Source organism: Sinocyclocheilus grahami, unplaced genomic scaffold (genome assembly GCF_001515645.1).
Source record: "Sinocyclocheilus grahami isolate Dianchi unplaced genomic scaffold, SAMN03320097.WGS_v1.1 scaffold431.1, whole genome shotgun sequence".
Classification (NCBI taxonomy): domain Eukaryota; kingdom Metazoa; phylum Chordata; class Actinopteri; order Cypriniformes; family Cyprinidae; genus Sinocyclocheilus; species Sinocyclocheilus grahami.
This window is the reverse complement of record NW_015505610.1, coordinates 1,498,085-1,521,975: the sequence shown is the minus strand read 5'-3', so window position 1 is coordinate 1,521,975 and position 23,891 is coordinate 1,498,085. Positions and strand designations below refer to the sequence as shown.

At 38.6% G+C, this 23,891-nt stretch overlaps 1 protein-coding gene across 1 annotated transcript in view; it reads left to right on the top strand.

Annotated features, from left to right (window-relative positions):
• foxo6a (forkhead box O6 a) overlaps nt 1–21,945 on the top strand; it is a 28,576-nt gene extending 6,631 nt beyond the window's left edge. The window contains exon 2 of the mRNA XM_016233459.1: nt 19,863–21,945. Coding sequence (XP_016088945.1) covers nt 19,863–21,290 — 1,428 coding nt within the window. The 3' untranslated portion in view covers nt 21,291–21,945. The remainder of the gene's footprint in view (nt 1–19,862) is intronic.
• The last annotated feature ends 1,946 nt before the right edge of the window (nt 21,946–23,891 follow it).

Below are 23,891 nucleotides of genomic sequence, written 5' to 3'. Positions count from 1 at the left end.
GGCCGGGGGGTACTCCCGAGACTGCGCTCTACTCCTCCCCTCCCCCCTGCGGGGGAGCCGATCACGGCGGCCGCGGCGTACCTGGAGGTAAGGACAGACAGACGAGGCGAGAGAAAAGGAGACGGAAGGATGAGGAGAGACAGATACGAGAGAGAGAAAAAATAAATAAATAAATTATCAGTCCGGTTCCCGGACACACTGCCACTTGGTCCTCAACCGGCTGAGAGGCTCTCACTCGCAGTGCCATGCGATGGTACTGGACATCGTTGGTGGTCGGCCCACTGCTCCTCCGCCTCCTGGCGGATGGTGATGGCTCCTCCTATTGAGGGCAGCCGGCAGCGAGTCCCCCGTTCCCTGCTCCTCCCCAGTCATGGCGGACGGCAGCAGGCTCCGGCCTCCTGGCGAACGGGGCCGACTCCTCCGCTCCTTCTCGGACGGCAGCCACCCCTCCTCGACCCAGGAGCGCGGCAGCGAGCTCTCCGTCCCACCTCGTCTTCCGTCGTTCCAGCACCACTGCCTCGGGCAGCCACCGGCGGTTTCTCCACTTGTTCCTGCTGCCCGATCTCCTCAGCACCGCGATCCCCCTCAGCAGCGAGAGCTCTCTGACAGCGTGTCCTTTCTTCCTCCCGGGTTTCGGCACCAATGTAACAACGTTTGTAGATCGGGAAGAAGGAGGCGGGAAACGGTGAACACTTAAACAAAACTTTAATAATAAAATAAACACAAAACAGCGCGACAGCCCCTCGCGAACGACTGTCGTGCACAAACAGGCTCAGCACCGCGATCCCCCTCAGCAGCGAGAGCTCTCTGACAGCGTGTCCTTTCTTCCTCCCGGGTTTCGGCACCAATGTAACAACGTTTGTAGATCGGGAAGGAGGCGGGAAACGGCGAACACTTAAACAAAACTTTAATAATAAAATAAACACAAAACAGCGCGACAGCCCCTCGCGAACGACTGTCGTGCACAAACAGGACCAAAACACAAAATAAAATCCAGGCCTGGTCCTCTCGCGTCTTTCACACTCACGTCGTAACTCCTCCTTTTATCCTTCCGGAGCTCCTCCGTGGGACTCGAGACCGGTGAGTGATGCAGGTGTCGTTCATTATCAATAACTCCACCGGCCTCGCTCCTTTCCCACAGCTCTCGGCCCTGCCCCCACTCGTCACAGTATGTAATTATCAAAAATGACTTCCACAGAAATACAGCAGATTGTTGCACTTCAACCTTTTCAAGTATTGTGTATTGTGCTTGGATATATTCTTCCGGAGCTCCTCCGTGGGACTCGAGACCGGTGAGTGATGCAGGTGTCGTTCATTATCAATAACTCCACCGGCCTCGCTCCTTTCCCACGGCTCTCGGCCCCGCCCCCACTCGTCACAGTATGTAATTATCAAAAATGACTTCCACAGAAATACAGCAGAACGTTGCACTTCAACCTTTTCAAGTATTGTGTATTGTGCTTGGATATATTTGTCAGCATCAATTTTTAGCTGTTATTATGTTCAGAGTGTCTATTTACACTAAGTGCAAATAGCCCGCCTTGTTGGCAGAGGCTATTTACACTAGCTCCACCCACAAACGTGTGATAGGTATGGTCAACACTATAAAAGACGGCCGACAAGCGTCAGCTTTAGTGGCGTAGATGGTAAAGCACGTACCGTAACCATAGTCTTTTTGACACGATCGACACGGGTTTGAATTCCGCCTTTTACCGAACTTTTTTTTCTCTATTTTCAAATCTCATATCACATTGCAAAGGCATTTATTTTCAATACAAATTAAGGAAATAATCCAAAAGTTGAAAATAAAGTATCGGGTAGGGTTAGGGTAGGTGTATAGAAAGGGCTTTATTGTCCCAATAAGGTGGCATCCATTTAATAATTTGAATTAAAATTATAATTTACACTCAATACGTTATTACTGCATACTGTTTTATAATGTACTATAATACGGAGGTGCAGATAATTGCCACTATTTGCAATAAGTAGTATAAATAGCAGAAAATCCTGCTATTTTAAGAGTGTAAATAGAATCTATCACTATTTGCACTTAGTGTAAATAGCATGTATCGCTAAGAAAATATGCTATTTTCACTTAGTGTAAATAGCCGCTGCCTATTATGTTTTAGTTGCAATAAACCAAAATGTGTTAGTGCTTTTTATTTCTTAAAAAGCACAGTCTGATAGATATTTCTAGTTATTTTCCCAATAGTAAAGAATGACTAATATGATGGACAGGATTTGTAGTCCTTACCACTAGTATATGACAAGTTGCTATTTTTCATTCATTCATTCATTAAATTAAATGAACATATTTCAACTGTTTTCTTGCTCACTGTTATATGAATGTCACAAAATAAATAAATAAATATTTGTACTAATTTAAATGCATTTTATATGTAGATTTTATAGCTTTACCCTGGTCTTAAACCTTCTTAAACTATGAAAATCCATTATAGCAATTTGAATACAAAACTTGAGAAATGTGATGTATGAAGACAAAGACATAACAAGGTAAATGTCACTTCAACAACAACAGAATATGTTTATTGTTAAGATTTTTACATTAAACAGCCTTGCGCTGACAGCTGCCATTTATTTGGGTGAATATTTCGTATACAAACATGTTACTTGTGCTTTCACACTAGCACTTTTGGTGCGGTACGTTTGAATGATGTGAACGCTGTCTTCCGAACTCGGGTGCACAAAGGGGTGGTCTGGGGTACGGGTCAAGTGAACTCCAGTACGGTTTGCTGCTGATATGAATGCAATCATACCAAATTGCGGAAGTGAACCGCTATTAATGACTTATTATTTGATCAATCGAACTCGGGTTCGGATCAGGCAATCGAACCAAGTGTGAAAGCACCCTTAAACATTGAGTTAACTAACTAAATACAATTTGATTGCATTTATCATGGTCCGGGGGGCAGGCCTCAGTTCCCATCATCTCACAACCTGTTGATTGGTGGTTATCTTACGTTTGCAAGTTAATACATTACACATATCCATGCATGTGTTTAATGTATACATATATGCTTGTCTTCGTGTCTGATGTTTTAGTGTTTTTTTTATGCCGTGTGTCTCACCTCATGCGAGCATGAATGTACACACAGTGTGTGTTGGTTGTTTGTGTGTGTGCTGATGAACTCAGTTGGAGATTGAGTCCTCAGGGAACAGCTCTTGTTAATAATTCAGACGTGGCTTATTATCAAGGAAATGCAGATTTCATCTTAATTGCAGGCAGTCTGTTCTGCTCAGTATCTCATGAAAGCATAGATGCCTAAATGTTCAGCTCTGCACACACATGAAACAGCCTCCTAATCTTCATGTAGCTTTCAGAGGCAGTATAAAATAACTCCCTCGCAGAGACAAATGGATGTCAATTGTTAAAAACGTCTAACAAGTCACAAGCCATTGTGAAGTTTGGTGTAGTGTAATTTTCGCACTTTAAAGATCATGTATACAATTTTCTGCATGTTAAAATACTTCCTCCTTTCCAGGTTTATTGTGCCAGTTTATTAATGCCATGACTTGAGAGTTAGAAGATGAGGAGGTAGGCGTGTTTGAGAAACCTGTTTGGATACAATTATATTAAAAAAAAATACTGTACAAATATGGTGATGATGTTTCAGGAACATGTTGATATTGATATAGTTTTAAAATCATTCTAAATTTCTAAGAACAGCAGAGTCAACACCACAGCTATAATAACGGCACAGAGTAAGGATATTGTTGGAATCAGCCAATCAGAATCCATCCTGCTTTAAAAGAGCTCGAGTCACATGACACAACTGCAGCACACGCTTATAAAAATAAAAGTTATAGTGCACTGTGTGGACTCTAATGCAGTATTATAGCTATCTTTATAGTTATTGTTCTTGATGTGAACAGGCCTTTATAACCATATATTTCGTGATATAGGGCCAGATTTATGAAATGGCAAATTAGTGTCAAACCACCGCAATCCCACAAAAGCGTTGAAGGTATAAAGTTGATCTACTGATAATGAACAAACAAAAAGAACACAGACACAGCTGGATCATTTCCATAATGACCAACACTGTCTACAAAGGGTTTAGACATGCACTTATTGTTTGTTAAATAATTGCACATATATCAGTAAACTTACTACCACAAACCTTAGTCAATCACATTGCATGATTTATTTAAATATTGTCCTCTCCATAAAAATGTATCTGAAATTGAAACTGTGTTTTTAGTAAATACTGACAGGTTTTTGTTTAGTTTTTTCACACCAAAAGAGGGTTTGCACAGATGCAAGCTATTAGTAAATCTGGCTCATATTGTTAATAAAACAGTCTTGAACTACCAAAATCAGATTTTTTTCCTTAAAAAGTACTGATATCCACCATAATAATGCATGCCACTTTATGAACCAGAAGTGGCCTGTCTTTAAAATATGCCATTATTTATTTATAGAAGGATGATATGGTTTATAGACGGCATATACAGTAAAATAAGGTAACTTACATTTAACCAATTAACAGATTTTTAATGTAGAATTTTTACAGATTTTTTTCAGTAAAAATTACTTTTTTTACAGTCTAGTATTTTTCTACAACAGACATTGTGGAAGCAAATATCTCCATCTAATTATATAACCAAACCCAAACAGTTTCATAATTTCAGCATGTTGCAAATGTTCCATTGTCTCCATTACACCAACAACACACTGTAGCGTTTGCTTCTCTGCTTTGGCTACTGCAGTTCCTGGTGTGTTTATTCACAGTATCCAGTGTATATAAAAGTGAGAGTTGTGGTAATGTTTGGAGACTGTACTGAACTGCCCACAGACAGATTTAGAGTCTATGGCATGGCAGTGTGTTGCTGGGTAATGAGCCGTCTGTGGTGATTGATGTCTGGGAGAGGCTATATCTCACACCATTCACAGTTACCGCTGACAGGCTGACACACTGTTCAAACTGGTGGGGTTATCCAAGGTCCTGGCTCATTATGATTCTTGGGAAGCAGTGCTGATATAGGCTCTGTCACAAATATGGAAGAGAAGTGCCAATGGTACACTTGATTTAGTATTGTGTGTTTCTGTTAAGTCCATGTGAATGCAGAGTGTCCCATTTGTTATTTTATGACACAAAAGTGCGCTCATGGGTGCCCCCTGTAAAGCCTGCACTGGTGGACTACCTGACAGTGAGGACAGCAAGTGCTGTGGGCATCAGGACGTTTGAGACAAGGCCAAAGTAAAACTCACTTTGACGCAACATGTGTGTGCTGCTTCTTTAATGTGCACTGACTCAGAGCTGTCCAGATGAGTGCAGATGTAAATGTGGTCAGGAGCTGAGCAGTAGAGTAGAGCAGTACAACAATCAGACAGACAAGCAATGTGGTTTTCAAGAGCCCTTGTGAATCCAAAAGGCAACAACTAAAATCAATCAGGAAATGGTTTAATAACCAAGTACTCAATATGAAGTCAAAACTAATCCAAAACCACAGGAATTACACCACAGAAATAGAAATGATTTGTTCGGAATTGCAGCAGTAAGAACTGGATGTGCACAGTGTACTCAGCAGGGGTAATTGAGGTGCTGAGGGAGGTACACACGGTTGAGATGTGGCCATGTACTGTTTGATGAAAGTAGGTCAGTCTGAAGGCTGGATGTTTGCTATTCCATCCATGTCAACTCTGAGCTCGGAGCCAGCAGATAGCCCCGCATGAACCCATGCTCTTTATCTCTTCCATTATGCAACTCTTTTGTGCTCCATCTTTCGTTTGTTCTCTTCATCTCTTTTTCCCAAACGTCTCCGCTGTTCTTTTTTATCGGCACATTCAAGATTCTGCCTTTTTTATTTCAACTTTTCCAAAAACTTTTTCCTGAGTCATTGCTCCGTTTCCGTTCTACAGAAGAAACAAAGTCTTGCCAGTTTGGAATGACATCAGGGTGAATGAATAATTGATTAAAAGTGTTTTCATTTTTAGGTGAACTATTTAAATATATATATAATTCGCATTCTTGCTTATGAGTCATGGTCCCACTTTATATTAAGTGACCCTAATACCTGTGTACTTACATAGTAACTAGATGTGTACATAGTATGTAACCACAGTGTAAGTACACATTGCTACATAGTATCTACAGCTGTAATGTTTGTGTAACTACACATATGTATCTACCCACTGAATGGTATGTGTAAATACAAATGTGTAACAGGACTAACAATTACTCTTATGCATATTGTTGTTACAAAATGTAGTTATATATGTCCTGTTACACATTTGTACTTACACAAACCATTCGGAGGGTTGTTACATGTGTGTAGTTACAGAAATATTACAGCTCTAGATACTATGTACCAATGTGTACTTACACATACTACGTACACATCTAGTTACTATGCAAGTATGTAGGTGTTAGGGCCACTTAATATAAAGTGGGACCTGAGTCATACATCCTAAACCTAATCAGATTATTGCCTTTCTTCCGAGAGATATTCACTGGCATTCGCCCAAGTCCTGCAACTTGGTATTCTTTAGTGATTCACTCTCTTTCTCTCCACCATCGAGTCTGTCTAGGGTTCATGTCTTGAGTAAGCGTCTGTGTGGTGCTTGTGTGCTCATTGTTGGCTCGGTTGACAATATGACAGTTGCTGCTTTACCGTGGCAGTCGACTTGCATTAAAGGTCAGAGTTTGTGGCCAGGGGACCTTACCCTTTTCTTATTCTCTCTCTCTCTCCCTTTTTTGACAGAAAGAAAGTGAGAGAGAGAGAGAGAAAAAGTTGGAAAGGAGCAGAGGAAATCCATGATTCCCATGCCACTAGATGCAAATTTTCCTATATGACATTCCAAATGTTTCAGTTATGGATAATAAAATAAAATGCAGGGTTCAACAGCTTCCTGGACCAAAACATTGCTGCTTGATAACCATATTATTGTTTTTTTTTTTTTTTTTTTTTAAAGCTTCTCAAACTGTAAAAACTTTGGTTCATTTCTTCAATGATGCATTGTACTATGATGCTTAATCATAAGTTACATCATCGTTCGGGAAATGCACTTGTGTTTGATTGATTCCGTGACAGCTGAGAAAAAAAATTAAAATTGCATTTGAAAGTTTGGTTAGTGGTCAGTTTGTGTCTAAATGTATGTTTTTGAATAACTTGTGTGGATGAATCCTTAAAGAATCCACGTTTTACATAAATAAATAAAAGAATTTCAAGAATTGCATGTGCAAAAATAAAGTTGAATCTTCACATTCAAAACCTCACAAAAGAATCTACTAGTTCCAGTTACACTGGCTGGTAACTTCCAGGGAGGCAGGATTCACAGCATATATCAATCTTTTGGGAAGCAAAGTTAGCAGATTAGCAAAAATAACTTTGAAAATAATCAGTGGATTCACCTAATTTTGCAAGGTTCATGCCGTAACATTAAATTTCACCTTACTTTTCAAGAGAATCCGTAGAAGGTCACAACCTACCCCAACATTCTTTTAAACACGCACCACCAAAATCTCCTCCAGACATGTATCAGCCATTCATGCTCCATCTTATTACTGCAGACACTGGACTCAGCAGTCTGAGCCTGAAATGCACATTAATATTTCAGCATCTCGTGTCCAGGATCACAGAGATGAATGCATCTCTTTTGTTCCTCTTCTCCATCTCTGAAAGCGTCTGCCCGTACTTTCGACTCTGCCTTCTTCACTCTCTCTCTCTGCTGCACATTTACTATCAGCCTCTAACTCAGAGTGACTTAATTGGGTTTTTTTTGTTTCGGGAAATAGCTTGCAGTTCATCAAGGAGATGCACATTTGTAATTACCCAGCTTTCCTACCACTAACATCAGGAAAGTGGCATGTTGTTTCTTCTCCTCATTTATCATATATATTATCTTGATATGTTTTGTCTACTCTTGCAAAGCAACAGATATCTGAAATTTAATTTGAAATCATGGTACCTATTGTTTTTGTTTTTGCCACTCCTTATCTGAGCCTAACTTATAAAGACTTGAAAAGCTATGTACAATAAAAGGCTACTGTTTTGGTTTATATAAATTCAATCAATGCTTAGCATCCATAAATAACATATCGGGGTGCAGTGGACATGGATGCAGCCTTTATGCTGACTGGTTGTTTAGCAGTTCAGACAACTTAGTTGATTATGAAAATCACATTTCTAATTTTGCACATGTAAAATTTCTACCAGTTGACACATTTCTGTCTTGGCATGATCATGTCACCAAAATAATCAGTATCTTGAGTAGATATGCACTGGACACTTGATGAAAATTTGTAACAGCAAACAGGTACTCAAGTGTGACCAAGAGATTTGAGGTCTGAATAAAAGATACAAAGATACAAATCTAGCTATAACATGATTGGAGAGAGAGGAAAATTGAGCTATCGATTACTTTGTGTATATTTGATGAAGATGATAGAATTTGAGAGATGCCAAATATTAAAGGCAGAATTTGCTTTCTTATCTGTCTATATAGCTTTCAGGGGCATTGTCTTAGCTGAAAAAAAGAAATAAAAGAAAACCATATTTTTGTTAATAGTGTAAGGCAGGGGTTCTCAACTCTGGCCCTCGAGGTCCACTTTCTTGCAGCGTTTAGCACCAACCCTAATCGAAGTCAACTGAACAAGCTAAACCAACATCATCAGGATTACTAGAAAGTTACAGGCAGGTGAGTTTGATCAAGGTTGGAGCTAAACACTGCAGGAAAGTGGACCTTAAGGGCCAGAGTTGAGAACATCCATACTCAGAAAGTGATCTTTGCCATCTCATTTCAAAAGGCCAACACACGCCATTGTTACTTCCAAACTGAAATGTCGTGACTGATTTGGCATGCACTTAATAGGCAGCAGCTCCACATGGCAAACAAAAAAGCATTACTGTTTAAATGTTCATGTTTTGGTGTTTGCTAATCTAACGCAGAGGTACATGCAAATAATATTGCTGTCTACAATCAGGGCCATGCTTTAAAATACGTTGTGATTATTATTTAGGTCCACAGCTCATTAGTTTAGAGCAAGTGTTATGCTCACAAATGAATCATTGATTGTTTTACTAAAGGGCCTAAACACATTTCGTCTACTCTTATGTTTTAGCCTGTTGTAATCCCTACCATGCTAATTAACCCAGTTGAAATGAATCCCAAAATCATTCCTTTATCAGCTATTAGTCAAGTCAAGCAACCTGCATCTTTTGCTTTCTCCGATCATGCGTGAGTGAATTCTAGCCCCTCCCCCCTAAACTCACCCATGTCACTTCCACAGGGATGGGAAACTGGTTAGGAGGGAAAAAGGCTGCTATGGCAACAAGAACCCTGCCTTTCTCATGGGTCTCCTTAGCAACTGGTCGCTTAGTAGTATTGCTCCAAGTGTGCCAAGCGTGCATATGTGTGGGGGTTATTACTCTGCATAGCGTGACTGGGGCATGGCATAAAGCCTGAATGTGGCCTTTAAAGTGTCTGAGCTTAATTTATTTATAGGATGGCTGACTTTAAAATGAGAGCTGACAATGTCTACATGGACAGGGGGACCTCGTTTATATTAGTCGGTGTTCAAATGTAAAATGTACACATGCAGATTTGTATGTTTGAATAAACGCAGTATCAGCATTCTGACAGGATCTAAAACGTAAACCCTTTTGATATGTATAAATCTTTATGAATCTTCAGAACTGAAATCACCAGAAGCTAGATTACTACACTCTAAAAAATGCTGGGTTGTTTCAACCCAATGTTGGGTCAAATATGGACTAACCCAACTGTTGGGTTAAAAAGCTCATTTAAAAATGTAACCAAACAGTTGGGTTAGTCCATATTTGACCCAACATTGGGTTGAAACAACCCAGCATTTTTTAGAGTGTACTGAATGTAAGCAAGCTCAGAACTCAGACACAATCTCTGAGTTTATCAAACCTCTTCTGAGAATGATCTTTTTAATGGCAAAATGATTCTTAAAGGTTAGCGCAAAAAAAAAAAATTCTGAGTAAATTGTTTAATACATGCATGCTTACCATTCTTACAATTACCCAAAACATTTTTTTTTTTTTCATCAAAGACTACAAAATATCAAAGTAACAATAAATAAATCAAAGAACAGAATGAAACCGCTATAATGTCAAAGTAGGTACGTGTTAATGTAGTATATGCTGAATTCCTTATTCTTTAAAGCTTCCGGTATTCATGATTATTTATACATTAAAGATTATTTGGTCCCACTTTATATTAAGTGGCTTTAAATTAATAATTTGATACAATGCACTTATTGTGTACATAATGTGCATGTTTTTACATTGTACTTATATTTTAAAAGTACCTGCATGTAATTACATCTGTAATTAATCATTTCTGTAATTACATTTATAGTTACACTGTTGAACCATCCCTTTCACCTTAACCCACATAACCCTTAAAACCCTTGAACCTTCCCATACCAAACCTGTCCCTATAACCTTACTCTTATCCCACCTCAACAGCAGCAGAAGTGTTTTGCAATACAATATGGACACAATAAGTACATTGTACTTATTTTTTTATGTAAGTTCATAGTAGTTAAGGCCACTTAATATATAGTGGGACCGATTATTATAAATGTGTTGTTGTTGTTGATGATACTGTACATTTCAGTGTCTATCCAAACATATAGAAATGTACAAGTGTACAATATCTAAAGGTTTTTGCATTGCCATAGAGAAGAGTGCACGTCACTTTGATAATTCTCCATTTTCCATGCTAAGCACACACCTCACATATTTGCTTTTATAGAATTAAATAGCTAATCATGTGTATTGCATTGTGATTAGAGGTGCACTGACCTTTGCAATAAAGGAAATCAGATTATTATTGCTGTGATGAGATTATGCAAAGATGAAAAGTGCTGCCTGCATTTGTCTTATACAGTCAGAAATAAAGGTACAAAAGCTAGTATACCTTTGTACCTTATTTGCCCCTAAAGGGTGTGTATCGGTACCTTAAAAGTACATATTTTTACCTAAAGTGTCTGTATTAGTATCTAAATGATTCATATTAGTACCTTTTGAAAGGGTACCACCCCAGTGACATCTTTTGTTCCTTTTTTTCTGAAAGTGTACAGTTGCTAATGTCCTTCAGTAAAGTGGATGAGATATCCTGGTAACATAACTGTGACGTATTGTATTTTGAGGTGATTTTTGTGGACTGTGGACAGGGGGATCCCAGGTCGCACCCATAAGGCTGAGCCAAACTGGCACAGGATTCTGGATTTTCCGATCTCCTGTCTGCTTCTCAGATGCTCAGCTAATCTGGTGGCACTATTTATAACTACCTAACCCACGGTGACTAGCACCCACACCCACAGATCCTGCGGGAAACACAGCTTGCTCATGGCAATTAACACACAGCAAGCCAAGAATCACCCACCACTTCCATTGCCCCTCAAGCAGACAATGGAGTGAGCACATTTCTAGGGCTCTTCTAGGGCTGTTAATGTTATTATGGTTCCATGCAATTCAGAAAAAAAGATTTTAAAAGGTTTCTATTATGTGGTATATTTGGTGTGCAATCAATTCTAAATCTTAACCACACGTTTTTATTAGTGTCTTTAATGGCAAAGGGACACTGTATATTTTTTATAGCCCTATTATAATACATAAAGTATCTCAGTATTTTTCTGTGGTCAGCTACGTATATAACCCTTTAATAGTAAATTGGAAATGCATCTTGATTTCTTGGAAAAAATAAAATTATATAATATATATATGTGTGTGTGTGTGTGTGTGTGTGTGTGTGTAATTAGTTATTTATTATGTATTCATCATTTAATAATCTCATTATTTGATGATCCATTCTACTTAATGAACATTGTTGAATTATGTATTATTTTTATTTATATTATACTGCATATCCAGTTTTAGTTAAGTGTCACATAAACTGTCAAGGTTTAATAAGAGTGTCTCAGAAATCTGTCAAGAAATGCACATCCTTGGGTAACACTTTATTTCGATAGTCCACTTTAGACATTCTATTAACAACAAGTAACTTTGCAACTACATGTCAACTAGTAGTTAGTAGAGTATTAGTAGACTGTCTGCTTAATATCTTCTAACACTTTCTTTGTCAACATTCTACTAACCCTAAACCTACCCTAACAGTCTACTCTGAGAGTTAGTAGACATGTAGTTGCAAATTAATGAGAATTAGCTGACATGTAGTTGACATGTAGTTACAAAGTTACTTATAGTTAGTAGAATGTCTAAAGTGGACTATCGAAATAAAGTGTAACCCATCCTTGTTTTCTTTTTGCAAATTATATTTTTTACCCATTTTTTTCCTCTTAGAATTTGGGCCTGGATGTGTTTTTAAAAGATTTACTATCTATCAGAAATATTTCTCTAGTAAATTAGAAGTAGCTAATATTTGCATAGTCTCACGTAGCCAGACCTTCAGACTGACGGCTGAAGGTCTGGAATCCATGGCAGCTTTCATTGGCCAAGGCCCGCCCATGAGGCTGTTTGACCGACACGTCAAACAACCAATCACAGTTCGTTTCGTTCAGCGTCACATTTCGAGGGCGTGGAAATGTCGCCATAATAACAGACCGGTGTGAAAAGGTTCTATGCCGCAAACTTTGAATATTTCACATACTTTTGAAAATCCAGCATTTAGCTGATCCTGATAAGCGCTTGTTGTCACAGTTGTAAACACGACACTTTCTTCTTTCGTGAGGGGGTTTAGCGTCATGGCATCTTTGTTTCCAGGTGGAACATTAAAGAATGCCACACACACGTCTCCCGGAAATCCTGTATACTTCAACCAATCCGATGACAACTTTGAAACTCCTGAAGTGTTTCCACTTTTGTGTGCCATATGCATCAGAATTTCAGTCAGCAGTCAGTGGGCGTGACGTCTGAGGCTGAGACTAATATTTGCATATTTAGAGATGGCAAACTATGTTGTGTTGTGAATGGACGAGAAAACGAGTGTTAATTCCCAAATGTGTTTATCTTTCTCATTTGCTTTGAAGCCTCCAACACCAAATTCTTCATGGACCTCAGAACTCCTTCTTTCCTTTTAAAAGCACAAGCTTATATAACACACACAAAATATTTATATACCAATTATTTGCATTAAAAGTCTAGAAATAGTTTTTAGCTGAAAAAAACTTTTTTTGGGACAAATTCTTTTGCATACATTTTTCCCCAACCACAAACTATTGTAACTTAAACTTAATATGTTTTAAACTTCTTTTATTATTTTTTATTTTTTATAAAGACTGAAAAAGTCAGCTTTTGTCCTTCTGGCAACTGTAATTAGGCTTCAATATTCATCATTCATTATTATTATTATTATTATTATTTTTTTTTTTATTATTATTTAAGTTGATTCTTAAAGGGGTCATAGGATGCTACATGCACTTTTACAAGTTGTTTGAACTTAAATGTGTGTTGGCAGTGTGTGTACACAACCACCCTATAATGAGAAAAATCCACCCAGTGGTTTTTTTTTAAATCTCGTTAAATGTTTTCCCCTTTCTCAAATCGAGCCGAACTCAGATGCCTGTCTGTGTGACCTCACACAGACAGGCCCCTCCCACGATCATTTGATTGACAGTAGCATTTCAGCACAGACTGGACTGGTGTCTTACCTTAGACCTGCCCTGAGTGAGCTGTCATCAGTCCGCCATTGTTTCATCGCCGGAGCAGATGTAGACAAGAATGACTCCTAAGCGATTGAGGTGTTCTGTTGTTGGATGTAATAATGAACATAGCAGTTCTCATTGACTCCCGACATCTGAGCCGCTGAACTCACAGTGGATTATGTTTGTTTTTGAAGGGAATGCACCCCCTGTCACGGCGCGGTCAGGAATCACACCGTGTGAGCAAGGGTTTTGGGTCCAAATGCAGGTTTTATTCACTGCCAGGGAAAACAAAGGAAAAACAGAACATAAACAGAGCTAAGACTCTGAGACACGCTAGAACACGCAAATGGGCACTGATGCAATACGGCCACCTCTGGCTTGCATCAGTCCCGGAACAGACACTCGAAACACTCGTACAGCAGAGCTCATTAACATTTAAAGGAAAATGCTACAAAAACAGCTTGATCTGAAAAGAGTTGTTTTTGACAGGGTTACCATTGAGAAATTTTAACCAAACTATGTTACAGACTTTTCATTAAGACTCTAAAGTATCATATCAACTTGTGGAAAATGGGCATTCTATGACCCCTTTAACACCAACCAGGTGGCCTGCAAAAATACTTTACATAACCATAGCTCTCTATGGCTTAGAAGGCTAGTGAGCAGGTCAGAGAAGATTGCTAGCATCAAGGGATCAGCATAATGAGCATGCAGGCTGGGTGTGGCTGGAGCAGACAGATGGGTGGCAAATGGTGTCAGGATGGTAGAGTCTTATGGTGGTGCTCGTAAGTATCTGGACTTCACCTCTGGGACACATTCCCTAGAGCAAACAGAGGAGGAGCAGAGAGATTCATCAGCAATTATGCACAACCAAGACTGGGGAAAAGATCTCCAGCTGTCGTATAACAATCTACTTAACACAGCGAGAAAGGGGGTAAATCCAAAACTGCTTTCTCATCCTCATAACAAAAAATAAAAATAGTATGAGTGGTGCATTAACAGCACCCGCCTCTTATTACACATTGAATATGTTTATGTGTAGACAAAGTTTTAGTTCTTGACCTAAAAATTGGTATGTGTGATGTCTATATTGGCCAGCAGGCCATAATAGATGGAACATGTCCTTTACATATTGAACATGTGTTAGAACCTATACATGTTAGAACCTATAAGAACACAGCCAAACGTATATTAATATTTGTATAATTGTTTTACCCATTTTTTGAATTACACATTCACTGTCTTGAAGATATCTTAAAGTGTGTAGCTGTAAACATGCTTTTGTTGATGCTGTGAAGCTTTTTGTAGAATTCTGTACCTGTTTACCAAACCTACATATTCCCAGAACATATAACCCGATCACATGAAAGTGTGTATAAATAGTACGCCAAATAAAAACAAAAACTTGTGGTATTGATACGCAAAAATTGGCTTTGGCGTGTATATGCTACACAATGGGTAGGATTGGGTTTGTGGGGTAGATGCGTATCATATGTACGTGAAAACTGCATATCATATGCACGCCAACCAATTTTGTATCATATGCATGCGAAAATTACGTATTATATGTACGCCAAACACGTGCGTATCATACGCACGCCAAAGTAAATTTTTGCGTATCAATACCACAAGTTTTTGTTTTTATTTGGCGTACTATTTATACGCATTTTTTAATTAGACCGGGCTCGAACATAACATTTGTAAGGAGCGGGGGAAAGAAACAGAAGCGATTTGCCTTATTAGAAATCAAAATGATTTGAAAATTGATATTTCAAGGTAAAAATCTTACATACAGATGATTTAAACATACAGAAAAAACTAAAACACATTTAGTAAGACGTTATTTATTACTTTAAAAAAAGAGAGACTTACAGTACAGTACAGTACTGTACTTACATGGAAAATTCCCCTAGCTAGGGTCAGCTCCTATAGAGTTCACCTCCAGACTGCTCTAACACACCAGCCCGAAAGTTTCTAGTAATCCTGAATTCCAAATGTGTGTTCGATTAAGTCAGGGGTAGGCAAGTTCGGTCCTAGAGAGCCGCAGTCCTGCAGAGTTCAGCTCCAACCCTGAAAACAAAACTCACCTGCCTATAGCCTTAGTAATCCTGAAGACATTGATTAGCTTGTTCAGGTGTGTTTGAATAGGGTTGGAGCTGAACTCTGCAGGATTATTAGTATGCATGTTTATGTCAGCACACCTGGGTGTCTGTTTAAGTCAGGGGTAGGCAAGTTCGGTCCTAGAGAGCCGCAGTCCTGCAGAGTTCAGCTCCAACCCTGAAAACAAAACTCACCTGCCTATAGCCTTAGTAATCCTGAAGACATTGATTAGCTTGTTCAGGTGTGTTTGAATAGGGTTGGAGCTGAACTCTGCAGGACTGCGGCTCTCTAGGACCGAACTTGCCTACCCCTGGATTAGGTCATCTCTGCCTTAGAATAACCCATTTTTACATGTCATGACCCGAGATGCTTGTGCTTGTGAGATGCTTTTTTTTTTTCAGGCAGCAAACCTTCATTAAAGAGAGGGTATTGCAGAAAGCAACTTACCGTGACATTAAATCTGGACTCTGAGTTCATTTAAGCAAACATTGCTTACTCGCAGCTACTGGTTCCAGAAACACAGTCTGGAGTTAGTTCAGTGTATGCATGTCCACAGTGAGCAAAGAAAGACATTCTCAGAGCCCCGAATCCAGGAATCACAGTGAAATTATGCATACCACACTTTAGTGATGCAGAACTGTTTTAATGACTGTGGATGAGGATTATAAACCAGTCTATCATTGCAAAGATAATATGGCTGTGCATGTTTTGTGTTTTAAGTTTAGCCATTTTGTTTGCATATCTCTGTTAAGTTGATATTTATTACACGTGTTGCATTTTCTACTGCAGAAATTATATTGTATAGAAAATCTCCTAGTGCAAAGAACAAAAAAGAAACAATTTTGTTTTGAATGCAGCATTTTGAATGCAGATCCATGGTGTGTGAGATGGGAAAATGTTGGATTTAACATCTGTGAGGCAAAATAAAATAAACATTACTGTATGCCATATTAATGCTTTCATAAATAATTTCAATATTGTGCATGATCTGTGATGTCATGCCCTCTGGATCCTCATCAGAATGGCATGCGTGTTCTGAATACCTCTGAAGCTAAGAGACGTTCATCTGAAATAAATGATTCTTGGAACATTCTGGAGCAGTTGCTGTGGTTAACTTACCTTAAAAGTTAAGCGGAGTTAAGTGGAGCTAAAAGTTTAGGTTACTGTACATCAATTTCGGCGTCCTGGGGTGTTACAAAGTATTTGTGAAATCTAGCTAACAAAATATATATTGTGTGTTGGAGTGGTCCAGACGCTACAGAGGATATGTTGCTCTTGTAAAACATTGGGGAAGAAAAACTGAGAGTAACATAATGCCAAGACTACCTGCATTCTGAAGAAAAAAAATGGTTACACTTTATTTTGATAGTCCACTTTAGACATTCTACTAACTACTTTGCAACATGTCAACTAATTCTCATTAATTTGCCACTACATGTCTACTAACTCAGAGTAGACTGTTAGGTTAGGTTTAGGGTTAGTAGAATAAGTTGACATATACTTGCAAAGTTTCTCATAGTCAGTATGTTGTATGTTGTGGACCCATCAAAATAAAGTGTTAGAAGATATTAAGCAGACAGTCTACTAATACTCTAATGACTGCTAGTTGACATGTAGTTGCAAAGTTACTTACTGTAAGTAGAATGTCTAAAGTGGACTATCAAAATAAAGTGTGACTAAAAAACTAAGTTGTGTAACCATTTTTGATGATTTTAAACTCTTAATCAGAAAATACTCTTCTGAGAAGCTGTACCGTTGTACATTTCAGTCATAAAGGAATTATGAGCTCTGAAATGAAACATTTTCATTTGCAAAAGAGGAAGTATTTTGTTCATTTGCGCTGTCAGGCCATTCCATGAGCTGACTGGAGTCTGTGGTCAATTAAAAAAGTCCCTGGAAGTGTTCTAGTTGAGCTGCAGAAAGTGGAAATGTTGACTTTATAGCCTTTGACACAGCCTCACTTCTCTTGTTTAACAGGAGGAGACACAGTGTCAATGCCAGTTAGCTTTGCCAGCAGTTCTTCTCTACTGGACAGGAAAATGGTGGAGCAGGAGAAAGTATACAAGACATAAAATGCCTTAGAGAGAGACATGGTATCTTACCTCTGGGCTGCACCCATGTCGTCTAAATGAACATTCAGTATGTCCCGTTATTGAACGATCTGTTAACCACCATTAATTATCCAACACATAACCAGTCATTGTCAGAGTAGTACACCGCTAATAAGTGCAATCTTTGCCTTGGCAGTGAGTTATTCACCCAATTTGGTAAATAAGGATTAGCCTTGAATTATGTGTAATACCCAGAAGAATTATCTGGGGTATCATTCAGAGAAATTGATGGCAGTTATTTCCAGTTTCTAGAGGTGTTATGCTCATGAACATCTGAAAATTGCCATGTTTTACTGCAGCTCAATAATATAGATCCCTGTTTGTCTGTCCAAAACCACCACGGATGACTTCTTTCTTTTTCTTCATGTTTCCATGGCTACTCTCTTTGTATTGTTACCTTAGGAAACCTTTTGTATGAGATGCACCTCTGTGAGACTTAATTCTTTACCTGAAATAACCAGAAGGTTATGCTCTAAATGTAAATATATGTAAAGAATGAAACATTTTATTTTTCATTTTGTCTGTACATTCTGATTAAAGTGGTATATTTGCATTGTTTTAATTTTAAACTTTTTCTTTTACAATCAGTAAAACATATATATTTATTCTTTTGGCATTTCTATCACAATTTAACAAACCACCTGCAGATCATGAACGGTTCAGAAACCCCTGGGAATCTCAGATTTAATGACTTTCCAATGGCCTTTCCATGTGTTGCCAACTTTTTTTTCTCTTTCCTTTAAAACAAATGTCACAGTTTGTTCCTACTGTCTTAGACAAGCTTGGCTTTTAACAATGTTGGTTTTTATGCTATTAGATTAGTAGATTAATTAACCTAAATAGTGTAAACACTATGGCACTTTGAAAACATTGCTTTCTGTGTTTGAGTGACTCATCAGATAATATTCTCTCCCAGTTGGCTTGGTGCTGCTAGTTCCCCAAAATTACACACTTTACCTTAAAATGTGTCAGTATATTCAATGTGACTTATTAAGAGTATTTAAGAATAGAAGCTTTCCACTAAACATTCCTAATGCTGGACTGACTGTGAGTCTGAGAAGTGTATTAGGCCTTATCTATTTGATTTGACCCTGGGGGTAAAAAGAAAGCAATGAATGAAAATTTGAATGAATATTTGAGTTTAAGAGATGTGAGCATGGAAGATACACTTTTCCTCTCTCAGACTGGAAAGAGCCCAAAGCCAGAAGGTTTGAGCCAGAGATTAGTCAACATCCTCTCTATTACAGCACACGCTGCACATTTTTATGTCCAACTTGTCATTTTTGTATACTTTTTATGTATTTATCAGACGTAATTATATATTTGGCCTATACTGGTCATTCATATTTTGTCTAAGATTTTCAAAATGGATACTTGGTCTGTAGTTGTGTTTACTCCTTTTTTTTTTTTTTTTTACATATTCACTTCTATGAGGAAGTACTCAAGCATATATTATGCATACTATCATATAAACTTACTTGTTCAAATTTATTGTAAGAAATCAGTTTTAGAATAGCTTTGAATAAACATACATGAGTGAAACTGAACCTGTTAATTCCATGTATAAATTTTTTTATATCAAAATAGATTCTTAGTTCTTAAACATCTAAAAGAATACCTAAAACATAATTTGATTCCTGAAATATTGTCAGGGAAAATGTAACATACTATCCCACTGCTTAAAGAATACAAGTGTTCAGCTACTGAAAAGCTAAACAAAAATAACAACACTATAACTACACTGGCTATTCATCTTTTTAATACTGGTCCAAAAGTGTCTGGATTTCCAAAGGTAATAAGCTAATAAAAGCTTAAATTGCCAATAGTTAATTGAATATACTTTAATATGCTTAAACTATTGTCTTGTTCATTGGATACACACTATATTATATAAACTAAAGTACATTAAAAAAAAAAAATGTTTCATAAACTGCTAAAGAGATTTTAACATTGTACTGCACTGTATATTACAGTTTGTGAGTGTATTTTAACAGGATTTCTGTTGTAACTATATTCTTCTAAAACTCACATCTTTTTGCTCTTTCTCTAGAACTCCATCCGCCACAATTTGTCCCTGCACACGCGTTTCATCCGTGTGCAGAACGAGGGAACTGGCAAGAGTTCGTGGTGGATGTTGAATCCTGATGGAGGGAAGCCAGGGAAAGCTCTTCGCCGTAGAGCTGTCTCAGTGGACAATGGCACCAAGCACTTGAAGAGCAAAGGGCGAGTGAACCGTAAAAAAATAGCTATGAAAGCAGAGCAGGGTACAGAGACATTGTTGGGGTTCTGTAGCTCTCCAGAGCATTGCAGTCCCACCAGGAAGTCTGGAACAGGTGGTGTGGTGGTTAGGGAGGAGTTTGAGACCTGGACGGATCTCCATTCATTTGGCAGCTCTTCAGCTTCAACTCTTAGTGGTCGTCTATCACCTATACTAGCCGAGGGGGAATTGGGGGAACCTGATGTGGAGAGAATTTCCTGTTCGGAATCTCCACACCTGTACCCCAGTCCCTCCAGTGTCCACTCACCTGCTTCCCACTGTCCTGCAGATCTCAGAGCAACAATTAGCTACCAGCAGCACCAATCCCCATGTCATAAACAGCCATCTTACCAATACACCAGTGACATGAAGGGGCAGGACTCCAGCTGTGAAACAGTTTATGGCCAGCCAAATGTTGACCTGCTTCAGCACCACTCCTCCATGCAGACTATAGAGGAGAACTCCAGTGGTATGCAGGCCTACAAGGGCACAAGCACTCTCCAGAGTTTGCTGACCATAGGAGGACCCCAGTTCTGTGTCAAGGACATGATACTTGGAAAAGAGAATGTGGTCCACTCAATGATGGTTGCTCAAGGATCCAGAGATCTGCATCACAGTGAGAATAATGACCCTACCACTAACCCTTCCTCCAAACCAATTCACGGCCACAACATTATTCGGAACTTGAGCCAGGACCATCAGCCTGCATTGGTCCACTCTCAGCCCAGTGATGGACACATGCAGTCGTACATACATAAAGCCCCTTATCTATATAGTTCCCCAGTCAATGTACATATTCCAGCATCCTCCATGCTTCCCCCAAACCCTGCAGGTATGCAGGGAATCTCACAGGACACCTGCCACCTTGCTACAGCTCCATACCCACAACACCATCCTTACATTTACACAGATCCACATCAGCACAGTATGGCATATGGACTGTACTGCCAACCTCAGGGGACGGGGACAGGTTACCACCACAACTTCCACCACCCTCACCAGCTCTACCCACATGAGCGGTTGCCAGCAGACCTGGATATGGATGTATTCTACAGCAGCCTGGACTGTGACATGGAGTCTATACTCTTACATGACATTATGGACTCGGGAGAAGAGATCGACTTCAATTTTGATTCCTCACTGACACAAGGAATGGGCATGGGTTTTGGGTTTACGAGCACACAGCAGAGCCACAGCAAACAGAGCTGGGTGCCTGGATAAATGCCATAGAATCATCAAAGATTTTTTTCTCAAGACATAACTACCTACATGCCAGCCAGCAGTGGGGTCCCAACACTCCACCACAATTCAGGGTGAATACACTGTGCTGACACTGAAATGAAATCAAGATAGAAATCTCTCTTTTGAAAACCGACTTTGAATTTATGTTCTATGTTGTGTGTCCATGTATTGAAAACCGCTCTGTTCCCTTTTGTTCCATTTGCTGTGAGTGAAACTCCTTTAGTTTTGCTGACTGAACCATGATGACAATCTAAGCTATGTTATCCAACATTGTTTTGTTCTTCAGTCAATGTTATCTTGTGCACTTTAACTACATCGAACAAATCCATCTTTATAAGTTTGCCCTCCGAAAGGAGGAATGCTTGGGACTCAAGTGTAGCAAAAACCTGGACCCATTCCAATTTTAGTGAACAATTTCTCATAGGTGCTACATACTGCCATGTGTATGTGGAGTATCAGTGATTACTAATTCTCATTCTCCACCCCAAACATGTCTCTTGTCCTCTTGAATAAAGCAGGTGGACATTCAGTGGGGTCTGCCATTGTGTCAAAAAGTCAATTTTATTCCTCTACATTTGTATCTAACTCCATCTCCCCATGTCTAAACACCATTTTTAATTCGTGTGTTGTGGCAGCAGGACATTTTTAACACATTATTATTATTTTATATACTTATTTATTTAGTTGTGAACCGTTGACCTTGTGATTTTAAACCCACAATCATAGACCATATCCTGTTCATGCTTTATAACTGTAGTGCTGCTCTAAATAGCTCGCTGCATTACAAAATTATAAAAGGAAACTCTACTATGAGGTTCCTAATCTACTGGTATGCTGATACAGGCATATGATAAATAAATGGCAGTAGTCTATGAAACTGATGCGTCAGAGAGACTCTTTCTGGTTCTTTGTGTCTGTGTCCTGATACTTCATGTTGCTTTCTGTGTTTGAAATAGAATCATTGTTTTGTCACTGTATTCTGACTCTTATTTCGTACAAACAATATATTGAGAATATTGTATTATAGTTTTTAAGAAATTACAAGATGTTTATTGATTCCAGTGCTTATTTCTTTTTTAAGAGAATGTTTTCATCATTTGTTGAATTTGTTCATTTGTTAAATAAATGAGAAGATAATGCTGTCATATGGCTGAATGGGTTTGATCTTTTCTTCACTTTGCAAAAAAACATCAGGCCTTTGAGATGCTCAGATATGTTTATGTGTATGTCAATATGTGTGATCATACAGTAGTGTGTGTGAAACTGACATGTACTTCTCAGATAATTAAAGAACATGATAGAAAGAATAAAATATCAAAATCAAAACACAATGCACATTGACTGCATGTGTAGAGGATTGTAGACGCACAATTAGGAAGTTATGTAGTGTTACAGTAAACAGGTTATACATATTTAAATGTATATGATCAATATATAATAGATAAAATAGAAAGTAGTGTGTGTGTGTGCGTGCGTGCGTGTGTGTGTGTGACAGAGAGAGAGAGAGAGAGATGCTGCTGATGGGGGTGGGGTGGTGAGCATCTAATAAGGCTTGTTATCTCCTCTGAAGCTGGAGTTTGGTCACAGCTGTCATACTCCCATCTGAGGAAGTCACAGAGGGAGTGTCTCTCTCAGTACAGCCATATTGTTTTCTCACTAGGGAACTTCAGTCCCTCCTTTTTTGCAAGAGACTTGTGCTTTTAATTGACTCAATGTTGTCAGTCCTTCACTATAAAGAAGAGGAAGACTCAGATTAGTAGGAAAATGGGACATGCTGAGAGACAGATATAAAAGAAGCTGCCTATTAGCTTACTTATTGAGGCAAACATTATAGTGTGTCATATGGACTATGCTTATGATGATTTAGGCCCCCATCACACAGAACACATTTTTTGCCGTGAGAGGCACCTTTTTTTAATTGTTTTCAGTTGGCAGTGAGCGTTCTGCACGCTGTTTATGCGCCCTGTGCGCCTTGCGTTGGGCCCGGTTGCATGAAAGCCCTTATGCTAAGAAATCCCTTAGTAATAAGGTTAAGGGAGCCCTTAGTGAAACTTGGGTTGCAAGAAAAAAAACCTAAGGGTCAACTTAAGGAGCCTTAAGGCTGTCATTAAGTATTCCCCTTAATTGTTTAAGTGTTCCCTTAAGTGTTGCTACAAAGTCCTTAGTATCCATTTCACCTTAATAAATTTAAGGGACCAAAAGAGCTCCCTAAAGTCATCTCAGTATCTGCAGGATTTTAAAACTCAAATGTAAGACTTAAGACATTGTTTAAGACCTGCACAAATAAAACATCATATGAGCGCAGTAGGGTAATGACTATGGTAACATATTAAACTGTAAAATGACTGTAAAAAGTATGACTTACAGGTTTTCACAAAACAAAAAGTTGTATACAATTTTTTTATGTAAATCGACGATTTGTAACAATTATGATATCAATTTAAACAATTATTATTAATCAATTAGGCCTATTACATTAAATAAAAAATATAAATATAATTTGTCTTAATTGTTTAGATTTTTGTAATGCATTATCTTGTCGATCCACCTGTTCACATTTACAACTCTGCTTGTTTGCAG